This window comes from Helicoverpa armigera, chromosome 23 (genome assembly GCF_030705265.1).
Source record: "Helicoverpa armigera isolate CAAS_96S chromosome 23, ASM3070526v1, whole genome shotgun sequence".
NCBI classification, from domain to species: domain Eukaryota; kingdom Metazoa; phylum Arthropoda; class Insecta; order Lepidoptera; family Noctuidae; genus Helicoverpa; species Helicoverpa armigera.
The window spans coordinates 2,818,858-2,835,555 of record NC_087142.1 but is presented as its reverse complement, the minus strand read 5'-3'; the positions used below and the strand labels follow the sequence as shown (position 1 = coordinate 2,835,555).

The 16,698-nt window shown below is 35.5% G+C and overlaps 1 protein-coding gene across 1 annotated transcript; it reads right to left on the bottom strand.

Moving 5' to 3' along the window:
* Nucleotides 1-38: 38 nt before the first annotated feature.
* Nucleotides 39-7,327, bottom strand: LOC110371342 (uncharacterized). The gene is made up of 13 exons (XM_064040924.1): nt 7,178-7,327; nt 6,755-6,907; nt 6,356-6,414; nt 6,016-6,157; nt 4,672-4,865; nt 3,941-4,049; nt 2,787-2,833; nt 2,393-2,559; nt 1,880-2,031; nt 1,643-1,701; nt 939-1,080; nt 649-842; nt 39-306 (listed from the first exon to the last, which is right to left on the bottom strand). The coding sequence occupies exons 2-13, from the start codon at nt 6,896-6,898 to the stop codon at nt 192-194; spliced, it is 1,524 nt and encodes a 507-aa protein (XP_063896994.1). The 5' UTR covers nt 6,899-6,907; nt 7,178-7,327; the 3' UTR covers nt 39-191.
* Between the last annotated feature and the right edge of the window lie 9,371 nt (nt 7,328-16,698).

Sequence of the window (16,698 nt, the reverse complement as noted above, 5' to 3'; positions counted from 1 at the left end):
TTTCTCTGCTTGAATTTTTAATAAATGAAACAACTGCATTTATATAATCGTTTAATGTTAATGATAAAGATGTCTTAGAAATATTTTTAATCAATTTAGTCATATAGGTATTACTTTAATAAATGCAACGCGAAATATTAGTAAAAGCAGTATTCAAAGGCATGAACAAACTGCTGAGCAGATCTTGAGCCTTAGGCCAATTTCAATTTCTTGAGATCCCGGAATTGTCCCAAGCCGGGTTCATTGCCCTTCTTATAGAACTCTTGTTCCCCGCATCGTTTTAACCAGCCCGCGAGGTTGGGGTATCTGTAAGACAAAAAATGGCACTTCTAACAAACGATATTATCGCGATATATTTTTTACTACATTAATTATTGTCGTACTTCCAGAAATCTTGTAGTTTGGTTAAGACATCGTTTCTTAAAATAAAAAATACACCTCATTGGACTATTATGACTGATAGAGGATTATGGAAGAAGAAAAATTTGGATAATGACGTTATTGATAATCCCGTATTTTCTGCATATTTAGTTACCATATGGTGTTTTAGAACCATGCAAGACAAGTTAATTTGGTATAATTTTTTTGGAACCTAACCAGAATTTTGTTTTGTACTCGCTGTTTTTTTTTTTTTGGGATAATACTTACAAATCCTTGTCTATGGGGATAATTTCGTCCATGGTGCTGATGGAAGACACGCAGCAAATATCTGCCAACGTTATCTGGTCACCAGCAAGCCATTGTGATGAAGCCAAGAACTTCTCAGCGAATTCGTAACCCTTCGTGATCCTCTCCAGGTGTTCGGGTCTGAACGATTTCTCTCCTTTGTAGAACACTGGTAGCTGAAGAAATGGGAGTAAATATTTATAGAAGTCAAGCTCGGAATGTGAAAATGTGTGGTTGGAAAAAAGTTCGGAATGTGATAATAAGTCACTTACGACAGCCTCCAGTAAAGCTGGAAACAGAATCCCACTATCAAAGTGGAGACGTTGATCAATGACGGCCCTCTTTTTCGGATCAGCTGGGTAAAGAGAATCGTCGGCTCCATATTTGGTCACCAAATATACAGCAATGGCGTGACTGGAAAGATTATAGTAATTGTTAAGATTTGTTGCCTGTACTCTCTGCGAGGGCACGTACATGACACGTACCACAACCACACCACGTCGCAGGGACAAAATGTGGTCAAGCTGTGGCTATGTGCTGTGGTCAAGCTGTCGCAGCGGCTTTTTGCAGTTGCGTTCTGGTACCGACAAAATGTCGATGTGGTTACGTTATCACTGTTTTTGCGTGGTCATGTGCAAATATACTCCGGCTTTCGTAGAGAACGTAGTCATGGAGGAAAGATTGTTGCTATCCTTGTTTATCCATGTCGTGGCGATGTGGCTGCGGTGCCGCCGCCGGTGGTGGTGTTGCCGTGGCGATGTGGTTGTATTACACAGGTGGTCGATAAGAACGGCAAAATGTAGTAGGATCGTATAAATTGTAATATTTATTTTCAATACAAAATATACACCCGACCACATGGCGTCGTTGTGGTGTGGTTGTGGCTGTGGTGTGGTTATGGTACGTGTGAAGAAGCCCTAAGTATCACTTTCATTGATATGCCACGCGATTACAAGATAAATATGTCTATACATACCTGTCCCAAACGCAAAAGTCATCATCTTTTAAAAGCGGAACCGTGTGTTGAGGATTCAACTGTAAATCATTAAAAAAGGTTTTTTTTTAATAGGTAAAACTACATTAAGTATATTATTGCAAAGAAGTTGTATCAAATAATTTTATGCTTAAAATAGTAATAGTTATCTTCAAATCCAAACATCATCTTTGATCCATGAGTGTTCAAAATTAAATACGAGTGTGATGTTCAAAATACCTTCGTAAATTCTTCTTTGTGCTGTTCTCCTTCCAACAAGTTGACATTCACATAGTCAACATCTGGGATATTTAAGGCTTCAATGGTCATAAACACTGACCTTACAGGGGAACTAGAGTCGATTTTGTATACTGTCAAACCCATTGTTATATCTGGAAGTAGGTTTAAAGGTTTTAGAATATACCAGCGGCCCGGGACGTGTTTCGCTACGTATGGTGATGATCCCCCATTTTGTATAAAGAAATGTGATAATGAAGAACCGCTTGACTTATTTTATGCAACCTTCACATAAACCATCCACTAAATAGTCCGAACAAAGCCTAGACATTTGGTGGCAAAGCATGCTATGGGAGCTGTCACGCAATCTGAGAAGAATCGAGGAACAGCGCTTCCGGATAATGGCATGAGGATTTCATACCAACTTTCCTCGCCTCAGCGAACATTCCCGAAGCGCTGCAAAAACGTGGCAGCCCCATCAGCATTATGAACGAATTGGACATAGTAATAAAGTACCTTTTAGATTTTGTTCAAATGAAAATCCGAGCTCGCTTATTCGCAGAGACGATCGAACCGCTTCAAGTTGTGGACCGAAGTGCCACTGGCCGCTGCAGCCGTTTTGTATAAGACGTATTGTGACCGTTATCGAGCCAACCGTGTGTATATATATGTAGTAGATACGGCTTTATTATCTTTTATATTTTCTCTAAACCAACCAAAACAGATCCAAACTAAATCGTTTTATTCCCATAGTTTTTTGTTTACGATTCTACTTTTGGAATGGGCAGCTAGAATCGAACTTGTTTCTATCGTTGATGTTTATAAGTGCTTCATCATGATCATCATCATCATCTCAGCCATAGGACGTCCACTGCTGAACATAGGCCTCCCCTTAGATCTCCACAGATACCTGTTGGAGGCGACCTGCGTCCAGCGTCTTCCGGCATTCATAAAGTGCTAGTAACGCCTAAATAAATTGATTTGACTCTAATGAACAACTGATAACGTTTCGCGTGTCATCGTTTTGTCGTAGTGGCCATTGCATAATATGCGAGACAGCTGTTAGTGAACGATAATTCGCATATCATGTTTTCATTACAGTAATCTTTGTTCTATTGATTCTGAACTGATTGTCATCGCAACAATTATTTATTAATTTTTCCTTGTCTATGAAATTTTAACAATCTCAACAAACAGAGCGTTCTGTCAGTTTAGTACTTAAAAGAAAGTCTGAGTTTTGTTCCTACTAAGTATTTTAGAAGTACCTACCTAGTGTACTTAGCTTTATTATTGTATCAAGTTACCCTACATACTTAATCTTAAAATCCCTTACCGAACATTGTTCTCTTAGTGCTTATTCATTCTCATTCCACGTATTTGTCGTATCCATGCTAAGTTGTGGGTTCTTTAAGCCGGTCGGCGTGCGCGCCGTACGCAAACATTGTCATTTGTTCACGTCACTTCTGACAGTAATGACCATTGCAAGGCCAAACGACTCGAAACATGCTATCAGAGAAGGAGTCACCTATCTGAATAATTGACGAAACTTAACTACCCAACAAGCTTATTCTAGGGTATCGATTTTATTTTTAAATAACTTCAGAACAAGAGTGTTAAACTAGCTCATGGAAAAATTGTGTGGGATCGTGCCATATTGACTTCTGAGTAATTTTCGCAATCGATCTGGTTTGGAAAAATGGTCTAACTAAAACCGATTGCCTGAGAAACGTACACAGGAATTACAAAGTTATAAAAAAATACATCTCAATAAATAATTTAAATCAGTATGCCACTATTTTATTAATGACCAACAAATTTACCTAATTAAAATAAAAGACTGAAGTGGTGGGAACAAAACAAAATAATAAATTATATTTGTATCATATTTTTTATTTGCGTTCACAACACATAAATATTGTCTTTATCAAGAAAAAAACGATAGGGTTCTTAAAAAGAACCTTGCCAATAAAAGATTTTAGTGTGTAGATTCATTGCATTTTCGTAGTTCTAATACAATTTGTGTTTGCAAATGTGTTCATGAAGTACGGAAACAATTTAGCGAGCCAGATATTCTTTCAGCAGTCTGCGGAACTCCAAAAGGCCTGGCTGGTTCCCTTTCTTGTAAAAATCGAATTCTGAACAACGTTTTATCCAAGCGGTTATGTTTGGATATCTAAAAAATAAAATATATAGAAAAAAACTTAGTATTTTGTTACTAGAAGGTAATATGCGAAGTAGATGCTTAAATATGAAGCAAACACCAACAGGTGGTGACTGAATCATTCGTGAAAAATTTACTATTTCATAACGATTACAAAACCTGAGTATGATTATCTCGTCTAAAATAATGCAAGTTTGCAAGTCATCACACCACTCATGACAGTTTATTATCGTATGACGATTACATGACATGAAGTGATTTGCCGAACTCACCGACGTTTTTGTGACTTCGTCTAAAGCAACGGTTGTTTTTTTTATTTAATAGTATTCTTCCTCAGAAACAAATAAATTACCGTGTTGCTTAAAGTGAAGGAATTTGAAATGGGGCGAAGTAGCCTTGAATAATTTTACGAATAGTGTGCTGAAGTGCACGATGTGCAAAAATTACGTAAATCGTCAAACATTTTTACAATAAATTTATGCAAGGACAAAGAATGTTACTTGTAAAATGATGGCAGCTTCATGAAAGAAGAAAACAAGCTGCACCAACCCCAAATAATAAAATTGGGATAAGGGTAAGATGTTGATAATAAAGATGTAACGATGAAGGGATGATTTAAACTCGAAGTACTTACAATTTTTCATCAATTGGTACCAGTTCATTAAGAGTGCTGACAGTTGCTACACAACTCATGTCTGCGATTGTCAATTCATTTCCAGTCAGCCAATGAACTCCAGTCAAAAACTTCTCCGTGAAATCATAAGCCGATTTGATCTTAGCAACACCTTCAGGCTTTAGAGATGTGGCGGTCCCGAAGAATATAGGCTCCTGGAAATACATAATTTATGTCAATAATACATAGTAGGTTTAATATTATATTCTTAGCATCTTTTTCAACAGCTTCTAAAATCGTTGAAATAGTGACTTAATCTTGAATGAGCCGTAAACTCATGATCGGCTCGAAAGACTCCAATGTTATTATTGTTAAATGTTATTATCCCTACGACAAAATAACATTGGAATCGGGATTTAATAAATTGAAATAAAACCAGTACTATGAGTTTCCAGAAATATACTGATACTAGCTTCTACCAGCGGTTTCACCCGCATCCCGTGGGAACTACTTCCCGTACCGGGATAAAAAGTAGCCTATAGCCTTCCTTCCTCGATAAATGGGCTATCTAACAATGAAATAAATTTTTAAATCGGACCAGTAGTTCCTGAGCAGTTGAGTAGTTCCTCTTCAGCTTTTTAATATTAGTATAGATAGGCAGATGTTTACAGAGGTAAATTGTTATAGCAGAGTTAATTAGGGAAATAGAAATATAACACCTCCATTCCCTAGAGAAAAATCACCTATGTACATAGTTGATTTTTCTATTGAAAATTATTAAGGCTGAGGCAAAAATACAATATACATACTTAATAAAAAAAATTTTGTCTCTTATTGCTTTATCATGCAGTGAAATATATTTATAGATTTGGAACACACTGATATAGGTAGGTACAGCGGTACCAACAATATACGTAATTCTTATCGTTTGTTATTTTGTATCATCATCACATCACTATGGAAGATTAGACAACACTGGCTGTTCGCGATTAACTTCCTCGTTTCGTCCAAGATAAACTTTTTATATACAAAGGTTTTCCTCGTTTATTTTATCTGGCTACAATATTATTCTACGATGTCCCAACTGGATTAACAATTCTCAGTAGATGATTGAAGTTACTTTACAATACAAATTCATTAGACACATTCATCATATACAAAATGTACAAAAATTTAAAGGTTTTCGGTAATAAATTTTAAATATAAACACAGTGCTTTCCGTATTATGGAACACACAGTTTTTTTTTCAATTCAGTTCAGAGACCTCTCCTTAGACAAATAAACAAAAACATGTTTTCTCTTAATGTTATTATGATTTGATAACTATAGATTAAAATGAATAAGCTTGTAACTGTATTTACTTACATCGTTTTCTCTCAAAGCCGGATATAGGATGCCGCTGTCGAAATGCAGTTTTAAGTCCACAAGAGCCCTCTTTTCTGGGTCAGTTGGATACAATGAAGAGTTTTTGCCGTATTTATTCATCAAATACGTTATTATTGCATGACTGGAAATAATTAAACTTGCTTTTTGTAGAAGTTTATGGATGTACTTAAAACAAATATTAACACTTTCTTGACTTTATCAAAGATTTGTTTAAAAAAACAAGATTATTTAAAAAATCCAAAACCAAAACTAATACAAAGAGTTCAGTAAATCAAAGCGGGGGAACACCTGACTTTGTTAGTAAATATTTTATAATCACCTATCCCAAATTTGAAAGTTTCCATCCGTCAGGAGTGGTATCGTGTGCTGTGGATTCATCTGAAAAAAAGTATAGTTGTCTAATGTTTCATAATTTTGTTTGTTTCGTTTGTACAGGTATATTTAGTTAATTTCTCTTAGAATTTCCTTAACTATAAACTCAATTAAGCCCCACTGACCACAGTAACCATGACATAATTATCATCCTCCTGCCCTTATCCCAATGTTATATCTGACGTTATCTCACTAGTAAGATTACTTTTAGCCACATTCACACAATACATCCATCGTTTCCACAGTTTCCCAGTACAAAGGTCATGTTTATAAAAGTAAGGTGAAACAAACCTATGAGAGTAAGGTATGCGAAATATATTATAGGTGTTTTTATCACAATAAGTACCTTTAGAAACTCATCCTTTAGATGCTCGTCGGCCAATAGGTCAGTTTCAACATATTTCACATTAGGAATTTTAAGGCCTTCGATAACCATGTATACCGCCCGCACAGGGGGACTGGCGTCCATTTTGTATAATGTTAGGACCATGATAGAATTCTGAAAGGAAATAATTTTAATATTTTTTCATAATATTTCTGTAATTTATCATTCACAAACTGATCATCATCTGACTAGTCTTTTCCCAACTATGTTGGGGTCAGCTTCAAGTCTAACGGGATGCGGCTAAGTATTACTGTTTTACAAGAAGCGACTGCCTATTTGATCTCCTCCACCCAGTTACCCGCATACCCCAATACCCCTTGGTAAGACAAACCAAAACAATAAAAAATAAGATAAAAGTAATAATTTACTTGAAAACAATCTTACCTCGTTGACCACTCTGTGCAGTGATAACCTCGTTGAAACCGCGAATCAGAATGATTGGATAAACGCTGTAGGCATAATATCTAGCAGGACATGGAGTTGTATTTATTTATTTCCATTGTGGATGCGCATTTTGTGCAGAAAAGAAGCGAAAGCTTGCAAAGCCTGTGGGATTTTTCGAAAGAGTTGACGATGATGCCGATTCCTCCTAGCCGAATTTGGTTACGGCAGCTGATCTCATGTAAGAAGTTTAGTCAACAAGACAAGACATATTATAGTGCACCAGCTGAGGGCCGATTTTTCCATACATCAGCCACATTACTTTTATCTGACAAATATGTGACACCTTGTGTAGAGAATATATCAGTCATATTTCTTAGATATTGCCTTTAGCGTATGTCTCGTGGTTTAGTAATTAGGTCCCAAGTTGCCTTGTCCAATGCTGCAAGTTTTATTATTTGCTGGCTGCATCTTAAGTGGTTACCTACCTCACTATTATGTAGCGTCTTACGTCGTTGCATCCTCAAGGTCTATTACGCCCTGATAATAAATTCTATAAAAAGTGGTCCCCGATAATTGTTTGATTATAGAGTGGACGTACATACAAACATGCAAAGATATAATAAAAAATGTAAGTAAATACTGAATGTTGTTTATTAGTGGACTGCCAAGAAGGGTTACGATTTTTTACCGACATTAAAAAAGGAGGTTCTCAGTTGGACATATACCTATCTATTATGTATGTAACTAGGCAAATACATGTGTTAAGTTGAACCGATTGGGAGAAAGATGTTGTGGGGTGTCTGTTTTATTTTTTTTTGGGATTTTTTTTTGAACTACAGATTTATCTGTTAGTTGGCATTTGTATTTTTGCATTGGACAAAATTTGTGTATTTCGTGTCGCCTGCCATCTATTAAAATGCGATCGAACCAAATGTTACCTATCCTTATAGACACGAACATCGCACTCCACAAAATGAGAAGTCTTGAATTACGATTAAAACGTTTACGTCAGACATCTAGCGGCGAGTAACAAAACTAGCAGAGTGAACTCCAGTTATATCATCAACATAATTCTGCTACTCGCCGATAGAGGTCGCTAAAAATATAGTTTAGCTTTGCGTGAATAGATGGCAACAAAATGGCTTCCAAAACATTTGTCATTTTAATTTTTAGGGCTATATAGTTAACTTTGGCGAGTATGTGCTTGTTAACATTTCAAAATGTTGTTTGTTATGGCGAATGAACAACGCTATCAGAATCGACTGCGGCGATCGCAGCCAAGGAATCAAATTCTTTCAAAATATCATGATATTCTTTCAAGCAAATAGTGGGTCAGAAATGTAATGGTGTGATGCGATTCTTTTCTAAAACGTAATTTCCTTATCCAAAAGGAGTTTAGTGGTTACGTAATTTAGTAGGTACCTACCTATTGTGTCTGCTTTGTAACTTTCTTAACCAATTAACTAGAGAATTTTTTGACTCGTTCTACGCTTATCAGTATGTTTTCTATTAGGTGAACCTAAGTTTGTTTCTTTTTAGCGCTTTAAAACATAAGCTTTTTAATCAGTTTCATAGAAATAAGTGGTTATTTAAACAAGCAGGATTCGAAAAACATGCATGAAATATTTTCAAATTATTTAGAAACTAGCTTTTGCCCGCGATGTGGAAGATGTGGAAGTTTTTCGAAACCCTTTGTGGGTTTATTTATAAGCCTTATTTTTAGTATGTTATTATACAACTTTTCATCAAGATCACTGAAATTAAGGAGAAAGTGTAATTCCTTTCGTACAAGTGGTACAAGCTGGTGGTGCGATGAGACTAGTATGCAAAATAATTTAATATTTACAGGCTTTCTGTTGCTACTTAGTAAAACAATTTTAAATATTTAGCCCCGCTCACACTGAAACCACGACAAAATATTTTAATAATATGACCCATACTACGTATAGACGGAAATTTAATTAATCCAGCAAGCAGACATCGACAAGGAAATTGCTCGTTAAAAGTTCCATGGAAATTGCATTATGATGTCATATTGCAAGAAGCCTGGCTCGAATAGGCAGCCGCAATAATGAGAAATTGATTGACGTACACTTTCTACACGAAATCTGGATCAACTAGAATAATTGATTTTACCAACAGGATAAACGCTTTTCATTAAAATTGAATTGTAATTTTTGTCAGTTCGTATTTTTTCATCTAATAGGTATTATAAGAGCGTAAAATATCTCTGTTGGTTCGTCTGCCTCTTTTTCACTGCTTTTTTTTCCATAACTACTGAACCAATTTAAATTCAATTGTAGCTGTTATATGTAGATGTTTGTCAGTTTGATGGTATACTATGATTATGTGCTCGGTGGGAGGTGGACTGTATTTCTGTTCAATGTGTTGCGGTAAGAACACCGAAAAAGTGAGTAAACTTTCCTTAAATGATACAGCAATTTCGTAAAATTAGCTAGAAAACCTAACAAAACAACTCCAAAAACAAAAGACGAACTAAAAAATAAAACCGGTAGATGCAGCCAGTTCTGCAAGGAGTTCGTTATACGTGCTTGAACCTCGCCATCGTTGTCCTTTTATTTAAGAAAAAATATAATGTTATAACAAAATCATAAAGTAAAATAAAAGGAAAACAAAAACTGTCGTCTTCGTTTACAGGTTATGTTAATATTGACCATAATAAGTGTAATATTTTTGGACTTCTCTGAAAATTCATACCACAAATGATCACTCGGCGGTATTTACATGAGTGTCTATTATTCTATTCTATTCTATTCTATTCTATTCTGTCAATAGCATAAGCCTAGTTTAATTACTTTGTGCCTATCGCATTTGGACTGTAATGCATGAAGCAAATACCCGAAGGCCAATTTACCGACTGTTTGTTTACTGTTTACTCATGAGAGAGTTAATGCGATGGATATTAAAAGTGATTATTTAGTTCCAACGGTGCCAGAGGTGAATGCTGTTACTACTCTTGAAAACGTAGTGATTGAAATAAGGCTTGTCTATAAAATTTGATAGGTAGATGAATAAAATATAGAATTAATAATTACCTATGGATTTTATACAGATTTCATACGTACAAACAAAGAGGGTTTGCCTTGGTTTGCCTGTATACTTAAAACTATTTTAAAAATCAATTTATCAATTTATGATAATAAGGTTCGTATCTTGTGATCTAAAGTGACATCTTTCTGCAACTCATTCATACCCAAATTTTCATCAAAGACTAGCAGACCCGGCGAACTCCGTTTCGCCACCAGATTCGTTTTCCGAGTTCCTACCGTCTTCTGCGCGCCTAGTACTCGACCAACGCAGCTCTCAGTCGTCCGCACCCCAGCACGCACGCATTACCATGATGCCCATACAGGTTACTATCTAACTCCTTCTGTCTTCTGCGACCCTAGTTTCTTGTGTCTTGTGCGGCGGCCGATGCTCGCACGTCGTTGTCTAGGCATTTTGGACAATGGACAGAGTGTTGAATTTAACCTCAAATGCACGATCCACATAATTTACACTGAGCTTGAATGAAATTAACTGAGCAGAGACAATGAGTAGCTGTCAAACACTCGGCGCCATCTACTTGAAGTGTTGGATATTGGTTTGTAGTACATGCTATGTATCAGAGATGGCGCTGTATGTGAAAAACGATTTACCCACTTTTCTGTTGAATTATTCCTGATTATTCCTGAATTTTCTTTACTATAAACCTCACGGAGCCCGAGACCTTTCCAACGAATGCAAAACCGTGGAAATCGGTTCGTGCGTTCTGGAGTTATAGCGTCAGGGAGGAAAACCGGACTTATTTTTATATAGTAGATATATTTTTATTACTGAAGACCTTAGCCCAGCTTTGTTTTTCCAACAGACATTACATTTTTGAGCTTCATGCGAAACACGATTTATTTTAAATTGTAGACCTTCAAATCTTACGTAAATATCGACGTCAAAGTTTACCTCAACGCAAGCATTCTACTGAAGAAACTCACGCCTTTCCACACCTGTTAGAAGCAGCCAATAAATCAGAACTTAGTTATTTCCACCTCAAAAGTTTGTGTAGCAGGTACCTACTACCTTTGGACCAACGTTCAAATTTTACTCGTCTTGATTTATTTTAGGAACCTACCTACTTTATTTTACTTTCAGTTTAAGTAGAGATATTTATAATAAAGATAAAAACTAAAAGTAAAAAGCATCAAAAAATTCATCGCCATTGCTGTCGACTGGGAGCGTAAGAAACTAGCAGCAGCCTTTATTTACCTTCAAAACTTTTGTTTAAAACTAGCGGTTTTCCCCCGATTTCACCCACGTCCCGTGCTACTACGGAACTACTGCTGGTAGCGGGACAAAATATAGCCTTTGTTTCTAGGGAAGCGTTTAACTTTCCAACAGCGAAAGAATTTTTCAAACCTGTTCAAGTAGTTTCGGAGCCTTGAGGTTGTTCACAATTAAAAATGTTGAGGCCAAGTCCAATATCATGGAGTTTGTCTTTAAGGAAAATTAAATCATTTAAGAGTACGGTATCTCTGCTGCCTCCTAGGGTCCCATCGTCGAGATACCCACACGTTGAATTCTGAATTTAGTTTCCGAATTATAAGGTTAATTGATAAACTAAAAATCACAGGCCCGAGGGGATCGCCTTGTTGACAGCCAAGAACTGATTCCAAAAGGTTGACCCGATATAGTAATTTTGTTAGATGTCTATAGCACTGCCAAAGGAAACTGAAAATTTGGGGTATTTTTTTTTAGTTTCTGTCAGCAAAGTGTCCATGTTCACCGAGTTAAAGGCGTTCTTAATATCCACCTTTAAAATGTCAGAGAACGGGCATTAAACAGTGTTTATATAACCAATAGGTGGCGCTGCTGGCTTCCTTTGTATTCCATAACACTAACCTGTTTTATTATACCTAAAGTATAAGGTGTTTTGTATAATAAGAATCACCCCCAAAATTGCTTTATCAAAAACAACAACTCTTGGCTGTAGTGATAGATAGATACCTAGATACCTACTTGGCTCCATTAATTTAGGTAACTCGAGCAGCCTCTCTCATAACGCAATTAAAATAACAATTAAACCGTATATTGCCTCCAATTTAATGAAGACACTTGACCTGAATTATTATTAAAACGAGATGTTCTTTTAACATGAATATTGTTATTAAAGCCAGCAGCGATCACAATTTAACTTTAGTAGGTATATTATAAGTAGTAACTTTTGTTACTACATGTTGTTAGTTTCACTCAAGCGCCTGTCTCTAAAGTACGAAGAGGGTTCGATCCGAGTTCAGGGAACCAACGAAACTTTTATAAAGTTCCTAGTGTTTCTGAAACACCGCTGACGGTGTAAAGGTGAAGGAAAACATTTTGAGGTAGATGATAACCTGGGCTTAAAAGTGTGAAATCACTTAACCGCTTCGAGATTTGCAGCTATTAATGTTCATTCCTTCTCTGTATGACAAAAAACCTGACCCTTGTAAATGAACATGCGTATTATATAACATGTAACATGATTTGAATTCATATCTACAGACATTTTAGAAAAAATATAACTGTATGAAATGGCAGCTTTCTAAAAATTTCATAAAAACCTATTTATCGATTTCGGTCCGGTCCGAAAATCGAACCCATGGTGTAAAGTCGAGTTGTTCTTTACTACTAGACCAGCGGAGTAGGTACTAAGCAACTCTGCGAAGTGAAAAGATACCGCAGCTCACTTTCAAACAAACTGAAGTGCTTTTAAATTGCTTGAGCTCAAGCTTTCTGAGCGTTGAAGAAAATGTGATTCAAAGCAGACCCCGATAGGGACCCGCATACTGCACTTTATTGAATGCCGCGAATTGAGAAAATATGTGGAAAATTGTAAACGACGTCCTATTCTTCAATTGCACATCGAAAATGCACGTTCTGATCTTTAGTAGGTAGAGAATTCCTGACTTTACTAGCCTTTTCCCGCTGTTTCACCCGCGTGTCGTGGGAACTACTGCCCGTACCGGCATAAAATATAGCCTATGTTACTCGGGAAGAGTGTATACTTTTAGTTTTCCAACAGTGAAAGAAGTTTTCACTAGTTTCGGAGCTTTTAAAGTAGCATACGGCCTGTAGGACCGGATGAAAAAAGCTTATTTTAATATTTCGATGTTTATTGTACGAGCTTGTGAAGTGACAATTTCAATATAAAACCTAATGCTACTCTTTTTACATAGAACAATATTTAAATACTTATCCAGCCAGACAGAAATCATATTGAATAAAACCTATGAGATAGATAAACTTTTCAATTATTAAAAAAAATCATAAAATCGCCTTTTTTTCAGATTGCATACAGAATTCGTAGATATTGCCAATTCAGTGTGACGAGCTGAAACGCCACTTCTATTGTAGGAGTCGTAATATTCTTCAGATTTGACCTAATTTTCTCTCAAACTTGAACCCTAAGTTTGAGATATAAGGTTCGAAATCCTTTGGTTGTAATAACAAGGGTTAAACGCGACTGGCCTTCGAACAAGAGGTGCTTTGAGGTGCGGCGTCAGCCTCACTGAACCAATGAGCCAGTAGGACCATTCAGTATTAGTAAGACACTAGGAACCTAGTAGTCTACTTATTCAGTTTCTATGTTCTACTATTATAAACTCTTGTGAACATGAAATCACTTTAAGAGCAAACTTTTGGTACAAAGAATTGAGTTTATGATTTTCATTTTAGTAGCGGCTTTCTTTCGTCAGCTCTAGCCATGCCCTGTGAGAACTATTTAAGTGAACCTCTGAAAAAAATCAATCAAATTAAGTATTGGTGCCTGAAATAATGGAATTTCAAACAAAAAAAAACTCTTCAGCTTCAGTAAGTAGAGTGAAAGCTAATAAAGCAGACGCTGGATTGTCCGCACTTTACTCGATGCATGTACTTATTTTTTAAATTTTATTTATAATTTAATTTCGGCCAACTAGGGCCCATCGAAAAAATACAATACTCTTAAACTAATACTTAAACTTACAAATAATTTTATATACAATCATCATGTCATTGTATGTATAAATATTAATTTTTCACTATTTGTTTACACGATGAGATGGAGTGGTATTAGTAACTTACATAGGATGAAACTTTACTAGACTTTTTTTTTGTAATACAGATTGGTAGAAATATGAAGGGAAACTACCTACTTCATTCTTTTTCCATGAAGGTTCCTTTACATGTTTCAGCAAGCTTTACATGTTCTATGTCCTCTATAACTTGATCCTTTTCTTTAATGCATACTGTAGTTGTGTAGGCTCATTTGTGAAGTTTTGAAGTATTTCCATTTAATAATTTTTACAATTAAATTAAAAACTATTCTAGTAAAAAACCTACATATCCTACATAACCTACATTTTACAAAAATGTAAAGAAACTGGATAATTCCCTGGTTTCGTTACCATATAAAAAGCTGGATGATTCCAAATAAATACAAATTAAATGAATTCTAATTTATTACAGAAAAATTATGACATTAAGAAAATGAATAAAAATCAACAAAAACAAAACATATGACGACATTATTTTCCGCCAGCATTATTTGAGGCTAGCATCGCGAACAGTAGAGGTACACACCGTTTTAAAAAATCTTGTGATTTTTAAGGTCCATTTAAACAGAATTGGCTTACGGTTCTTATACGCCTTCGAGCCACTCAAGACTAGTCAAGTAATTTCGCTTGGAACAAGGCTTGCAAATCTAGACCGCTGTATTTCATTTGATTAGTAAGGGCTGAAATTAACTGAGTGGGCCAATTTACGCTTACATACACGTACCTAACTTGGAACTGAAGCAGCAATATTACATTTTAGATTTAGATACCTACCCTGAAGTTGGTACTTTGGTAGACATTAACAGAACATTATAACTGATTTAACTTTTGGGGACCTTTGGGGGTACCATACCTACTGTTCTAAGTACATAATATGTTGGAATAAGTTACATACCTTTTTTACGTTTGAACAATTTTATTAGGTACAACAAGTAATAGGTCATATTTACAGTAACAATTAAAACTATTACTGGAAAATTGTATTCTCGGGTTCAAAATTGAAAGAAAAAGTCCGTCGCCTTTTGTACCCATGTCTTTAGACAGTGGTTACATTGTTATAAAAATATAAAAACATAAAATTCTTAGTAAAACGTAGGAAAAAGATCAATATCCTGAACAAAAACTTTTAGATCCAGTTTATTTAGTACTAGTCAGATCCTTTAAATATGTTTTCACAAAAATAATTTCGTCATTTATATGGGCCTTGCTTAAATCGTTAAACGATAATAAAACATTATAAGATCCTCGTCTTTATTTTGCCGAGAACTATAGAATTTCTCTACATATAGCATATTCAATTCACCTATGAATGAACACCATTCATGGTATTCACTCGATTCGATTAAATTCTTTGTCAAGGCAACTTCGTATTATTAAAAAAGTTAAACTGAAATATTATGATCTTAGTTCTTTATTTAGTTAGCATGATTTTTTACAGTTTACAATGTACAGTTTTTAAATATTCCAATGTGGACGTAATTTTATTCCTACTTAGCCAGTTTCATCATACCTATTTCTTCTTTTTAGTTGGCACAGCAAGTCTTCTGTTTTCCGTGCCTTTCCATTTGATGTTATCTCACAGGTAACAGGTATTCGTTGTAGCCATATTGTTACTCATTACAACATCTATCTTGTATTGGCCTACAGCTAGATGTATATTTTTTCATGCTCATCAATCACACATTGATCTTTATACTCCTTTTTTTAATAAAAACACATATTGAAATAAAACCGTTCAGCCACAATCTGGTGACAAGCAATTTGCTAGTATGCAAACGATCCACCCGTTGGTTGTCAGTGTCACTCGCAGACCGACACTCGTGTATTTAGCACAATCGATGTCACCGTCTAAATACACAGTAGAAATGTGAAAATTAACTCAATAGAAGTATTTTGATTGGATTATAACTAACTAGCCGTTGGCCTCGGCTCTGCCTGCGTGCCGGGGAAATAAATTGCATGCATACTTTTTCTGAGTCTACACTATCTGTGAAATAAATTCCATTGAAATCAGTTCAGTTGTTTTCGTGTGAAAACCAAACAGAGTCATTCGGCAAGAATGTTTATCAAACAACTCGTTGTATTATAACATTTTATAGCTATTGATATACAAATATCAATGTTTACAGCTGACCTTACTTCAAAACAGGAACAATTCTACACTAACAATTGAGTTTATGTGAAAAACAAACTCGTAAAGTCAACATAAAAATATAACAAAGGAGCAGTCGCAGTCTGTGCGTTCTATAAAAATATCATAATCGTGTCGTTTTATTTCTAGATTTTTATTAAAGAATTATGGTTTTTACAAAAGCGAGAGATGAAATAAAACATTGTTTTCATTTATTATATGGTTTCTCTTACCGCGTGAAACTCTGGTCGGTCATAGCGCATAGCCATAGAATACAATAAGCGCTGCATTCCATTTGAATATACAAATAAAAATAACGTGCTTTT

Coding starts and splice junctions, on each gene's coding strand:
- LOC110371342 (XM_064040924.1), bottom strand. CDS start 6,898: ATGGTCCTAACATTATACAAAATGGACGCCAGTCCCCCTGTGCGGGCG. Junction 1,702..1,879: donor ACAAAGAAGAATTTACGAAG/GTATTTTGAACA, acceptor AATGATTTACAG/TTGAATCCTCAACACACGGT. Junction 307..648: donor ATCCCCATAGACAAGGATTT/GTAAGTATTATC, acceptor TTTGTCTTACAG/ATACCCCAACCTCGCGGGCT.